The 5994-nt window shown below is 46.3% G+C and overlaps 1 protein-coding gene across 1 annotated transcript in view; it reads right to left on the reverse strand.

The window, feature by feature from the left end:
* The window catches only part of E2f7 (E2F transcription factor 7), a 45770-nt gene extending 39880 nt beyond the window's left edge, over positions 1-5890 (reverse strand). Inside the window, exons 1-2 of the mRNA XM_008852020.2 lie at positions 5659-5890; positions 4925-5017 (exon numbers count right to left, since the gene is read on the reverse strand). Coding sequence (XP_008850242.1) covers positions 4925-5017 — 93 coding nt within the window. The 5' untranslated portion in view covers positions 5659-5890. The remainder of the gene's footprint in view (positions 1-4924; positions 5018-5658) is intronic.
* Positions 5891-5994: the final 104 nt, after the last annotated feature.

The raw sequence follows: 5994 nt of genomic DNA on the forward strand, positions 1-5994 counted from the left end.
CTACAAAATGTTCATAATCATGTTTGCCACTTAGGGTTAGTATGGAGGGTTCTGGCAAAGAGCCTAGGTATCTGAAATGAAAAGCTCCGTACTGAAACAATACATTACTATTATACTCAGCACTGTTCCTTCTCCTATTACTGGACTGCTTAGTTCTCAGCTACACCAGAGCTTTGATAGGGGATACTAGGGGGGCATACTCTGCTATATAACATTAATGTCAACTTGACACACCTGGGTTGAGGGAGCCTCAATTGGAGAATTGTCTCCATTGGACTGGCCTGTGGCCATGTATGTGGGGCATCTTTTTGATTGTTGAGTGATGTGGGAGGGCCCAGCCCACTGTGGGTGGTGCCACCCCTGGGCAGGTGGGCCTGTATTACATAAGAAAGCAGGCTGAGCAGGGTCCAGGGAGCAAGCCAGTAAGCAGCGTTCCTCCATGGCCTGTGCTCCAGCTCCTGCCTCCAGGTTCCTGCCCTGAGTTCCTACCTTGGGCTCCCTGATGAACTGTGACCCAGAGATATAAGACAAATAAACCCTTTCCTCCCCAAGTTGGTAGTGGTCAGAGTATTTTGTCACAGCAATGGAGAAACAAACCAGGACAGGGGACTTAGAGAAACCTGGTATGTCTCAGCCAGTATCACTCATTCTACTTAGTACCAAGAGTACACACAAACAGGCACACACACACACACATACACAAACATGCATGCACGGTTTAGACTAATGTTCAAGGCGTTCTAGCAAGGCTGCCTAGCTTTACGGTGGATGCTGGATGCACCCAGATCTCTTTAGGAACAAATGAGACATTCTCCCAGCTGAACCATGAGTACACCCTTGGCTGGACTGCTTTGGCTTATGAGAGCTGATGAGTCTGGGATCACAGCCCTTCGTGGGAGGTCCATACTAAACTCAATGACCGGTAGAAATCCCATCAACATGCAAAGGTCTGGTCTTGCCCCAGCTCAGGACCACTTTGAGAGATCATCCTAGAATGTGTAATCTCAGACTTCCTCAGTGATTGAATTACAGTTCTCTTTCTCTGTCTAATTCTGCTCCTTTTCACTTTCTCCCCCTATCTTGCCACAATCCCAAGGGCACATGAACTCAAGTGAGAGCTACCTGATAGGAAATCTAACCTGCACCATCTTGGACACCACTTCAACTGGAGAGCCTAGAGAAATGCAAGCCATGAAAGGGCCCCAGCGTTCTCAGCTATAAAGGAGTGAACCTTGGCTTACCTGTGAGGATCAGCTTAGATTATGCAGGCAAAAGGGCTACCATCTGTCAAGTGCTGCTTGAATGTTCATCCTTATCATTAGTAAGTACCTGCACTATGACTATAGGTGAATAGGTTGTTTACTGACACAGAAAAGGCTTGGTGGGTAAAAGATCTTGGTTCTAGACTTGGCTCCGTCTCTATGGCTTTACGTAACCTCAAGTCATACATGCAGCCACCAGCTTTGTCAAGGTCCCTGATGCTACTCTGACCAATCTCTTCTTCAGTTCCCTGTCATACATAACTCACACACTGTCCTAACATCTCACTCGGTTTTCTTCAGACCTGCCCTCACTTTCTAAGCTGTTGCTCAGAGTTATTTTTTCTTTAATAACATCGATCGAGCTTTGCCTATGGAAATCTTGCCTGTTGTTAAAGGCTTATCGCAAAGACTACATGTTAGGAAGCTTCTCCTTGCTACTGACCAACAACTCTCCTGCCTGCCAGAACACACTTTCTAGGAGTAATCTGCACTGAGGGCTTCCTCCCCTCCACCCTCCCAGAGCTTCCCAAACCATTTCAGTCTGTTCCTACATATGGTGTTAACTCAGGTTATCTCTCAGTTGCCCAATCAATCCAGTGGCAAAAATATCTTACTTCCCTCACTAAAACAGTTAGGGCTGTTGGCGATTCTTTATAAAAGCTGGCCCTTAGCTGCTGAGATTTTATACTTTCCTTCTTCTCCCATCTTTCTGATTACACCTTCCCAATCTCCTTAATTGGTTCCCTTTTCTACTCTCACAAACTACAAGAGTCCACACTCAGACCTCTGGCTCTCTTCACTCTCTATAACAGTTCACCCAATCGCATATACATGGCTTTAAAATTCCAAGTTTGGTTCCAATGCTAGAACTTTTCAAGAATTCTAAAGCCAGGCACTGAGCCACCTCCTGCATAGTCTTGTATCTGCCTGCATATCACACAGGTATAAGCCAGTTCCGGACTGAGTTCAGCATCTGTTTCAACCACTCCCAAGAGATACTAAGGATGTTATGTGGGCTGGAGAGATGGCTCAGTGGTTAAGAGCACTGACTGCTCTTGCAGAGGACCCGGGTTTGATTCCCAGCACCCACATGGCGCCTATGAACCATCCCCAACTCCAGTTCCAGGGGAATCCAAAGCCCTCTTCTGACCTCCGCGGCATTGTATGACACGGGTGCACTCACACACAGGCAGACAATACACTCATACGCATAACATAAAAATAATATATTAAAAAAACTTTAAAGAACACACATGCAGGCTGGGCATGGTGGTCCAAGCTTGTTATTCCAGTCTCCCAACCCTCCTGCCTCAGTCTCCAGAGTGCTGGGATTAGAGGCATGCACTATCAAGTCCAGAACATTCTACTTCTTTACTAATCCCCTTCTGTCCACTTGCCTAGGCCTCAGCACTCATTCTCTTCGGGCCCAACTCAAGTATCAGCAACTTCACAAAGCCCTCAACATTCATCCTTAGCATTCCCCTCCCTCTTCCAACCTGTCCACTTTCTTTCTACCTCTGCCATCAATCAGTACATTGAAGAGTCTGTTTATTATACCACAAGTGGGAGCAGAGGAATTGGGAAATAAAGTCTTTTATGTTTTCAAGACAAGTTTCTCCATGAATGGTCAGATGTGTGCAGTGTATATGTTAAGAAAGAGATCTTGTAAAGGACAAGTGATCCAATGGTCTCCTCCAGGTATCCCCAGAGGGAACAGCTCAGCCTCACTGGCTTCTGGTCACTCTGGATTTCTCAAACATTTCTTCAATGCCCATCTTTTGTACCTTCTGCGTGAAATGTTGTCTTACTCATTTTCTTACAGGTTGAATTTCCTTACTCATTAAGGTTTAATCCAAACGTTACCTCCCCTGTGAAGTACCAACTCCTATGGATGTTTTTCTTTCTCCGCTGTCCTGCCTGGCAGTTTGCTCCTCATGCTTACAGCACTCACCAAACCATAGTAGAGGAGCTAGTTTTGCATCTGAGTCTCTGAAAGCCTGTCAGATAACCAAAGGCGAAAGCCTGCAATGTATTTATGTTTGGCCATCATTTTAATTCAATGTACGTGAAGGGTATAGAAAGCTGGGTATTTTAGAAAACCCCAGTGGGAGAGATGCTATATAATGGCTCCAATTTAAAGAAAGGAAAAAAAAAATGGCCCAAGAAAGGCTAGGAAATTCATTAAACCTCAACCTCGGCAGGCTTCAGAACATCTGCTCAAAGACCTTAGAAACACAGTTGTTTGGGGCCATGCAGCCAATACACGGCAGAGAAATTAAACCCTGGTCCCTATGACTCGAAACTCCACATTCCTACCATCCTTAGGAAAGCTTTTTCCTCTGCAACAGTGTGGAGAAGGCCAATGACTCCCCTAGTGTCTCTGCAGAGGCACTCTGTTCGAATCCCTGGCCATCCTCTCTTGTGATAAAGAACCCCATGTTTATGCACTCCAGTTCAAATACTTTAACCATGTCCTCTAAGTTAACTGAATTTCTCTGTACCTCCATGAGAAAGCTCAACTGGACATAACACTTGCTGAGGCAACCTAGGGGAAAGGGCAGGTGGGGAGGACTTGGCAGTCACTGACCTAGAAAGACAAAAGTAAAGCACTGCCTTGCAGTTCCCCCCAAGGCTGAACCATCCAAATTACAAAGGAAAACAGTTTTACTTTGCAATTCCCAAAGCCAAAACTATAGCTATAGACAAGGTCTGGACATTTTCACCTTCATATTTTTAGGTCATTTTAAGACATCCTCTTTAAAACTATAATGCTTAGGCATACTGTTTTTCTTTTCCTAACAAAAAGAAATCAAAGCCAGGATAAAGGACAAAATTTTAGATCTATCCAAAACAAGTAACTGTTAAATACTGCTTAAAGGTAGGTTCTTTGCCATCAGGCAGGTTCACTGTTGACGCTAAACCTGAAACTAATACCAGGAACCCAGAGAGGTTTAATGCCCAAAGAAATTGCTACTCACAGATTTATATTCAAAATTCCTAAAACTGGCTTATTATAGCTACTTGTTCAAATTTCCCTGGTCACAGCTCTAATACCTTTTCAACAGCACACCTGCTGATTTGCACACCTGTCCTGATGCAGGCAAGGGGATAGTTCAGATATCGCTATGGACAGTGTCTTGACACACACAGACTTCAAGTGCCAAATGGAAGAGAATGGCTCAGTATAAAACTAGCAGAAGCTCTGTAAAATATCAGAAGAGGTTAGTGATATGGTAGGCATCATAGACCAAAACTTCTGGGTGAATGGGAGAACCCCTATAGCTGGTTCACGAAGATAAAGAGTGTTTCTTAGCATTTTAACAGCCCAGCATTTTATAATTATGAAAGTTACTTTTCTGCAAACTAGTACTTCTAAATTCCACAAAGCATTTGCTAGATGAGCACTGACAGCTCTAAGTATCACAAACTTCTGATTGCTGTGCCCAGCATAGCTTTGACTTCTAAGTTGGTTTAAACACTTCATCTAACCTGGCCTGGTTTTCTATTGCACAAGATCTGGAAGTAGAATTGAAACAATAAAGGTTCCAATGGCTCCATTTGTGTGATTCTATAATAGTCATCAAAATTATGATGCTTATAAGACAAGAGCTGGATATCTCCATCCAAAATGGTTAGTGATTAAAGCATTTATATGTGCTTACCTTTTGTGCATTTTCTGCATCTTCAATGGCAAAATCTCGCCTGGCCTGCCTGGGGCTGATCAGGTCTTTTAGTGTTAAACAGTTTACCTCCATCTAGAACATACAATTGTATTCAAAAAGGATTTTACACTTAGATATTTTCCCCTCCAACACCAATATTATTTGTCTATGAACATGTACTTCAGTTCCCTAGGGACTTCCTGGGAATTTCCAGGAATACACACAACTCTCAAATCCTCTTTAAAACTCACACGAATACAAACATTTAATAAAATATGCTTGGAAATCACTGAAAATCTGGGAAGATGAAAAACAAGAGGGCAAAATAGTTACCAAGTCCGGAAGGTGGTGGGCAAATCTGTCAGAAAGTTACAGGGTCTCCCAGGTCAGTTAATTTTGGCGCAAAGAACTAGGAGGAATTCGACTTTGAGGGGGTTTGAATCAGAGAAGGAGACGGAAACCTGATCTCAAGACCAATCCCGCGTGGGCATAGCGCAGCCCCTTCCCAGCCAAGCAACTAAGCACACCCCAAAGGAAAACTCTTCCAAAGAAGCCCCCCCCCCAAGTGTCGGGAAGGGTCAGTCCCCTTCTCCGAGCACCGCACCCATACGCACATCCCCGGCGGGGCGCTGGGCTCCCGGGGCAGCGGGGCGGCAGGGTGGTGGGTGGCAGCCGGGGTGAGCAGCCCCCTATTCCCGCCTCCCCATCGGCGTCGGGGCCGCACGCTTCCTTACAGCCACGGTGCGAAGGCGGTTCTCAGCCTCTCCGGGGACATCCACAGCCGCATGCGGACCCGGGCAGGGTGAGCAGATATTAGCAGCCCGGCGATGCCATCCGCAGGGCTCGAGGGGCGCGCACAGCCCGACTCCAAGTATGGGGAACCCCCCCGGCGTCCGGGCAGCGCCTGCGCTTCCTGCCTGCTGAGCGCCGCTCCAGCCTGGGACCCGCGGTCCCCGCTAAAACACCTCCTCTGGCGCCTTGAGACTGAATTTGAGCATCCGCCAATGAGCCGCGGCCGGCGGAGCGGCGCCGGCCAATGGCGGGGCGGCACGGCCTGCAGCCCCGCCCCG

This window comes from Nannospalax galili, unplaced genomic scaffold (genome assembly GCF_000622305.1).
Source record: "Nannospalax galili isolate Female #2095 unplaced genomic scaffold, S.galili_v1.0 scaffold390, whole genome shotgun sequence".
Classification (NCBI taxonomy): Eukaryota; Metazoa; Chordata; class Mammalia; order Rodentia; family Spalacidae; genus Nannospalax; species Nannospalax galili.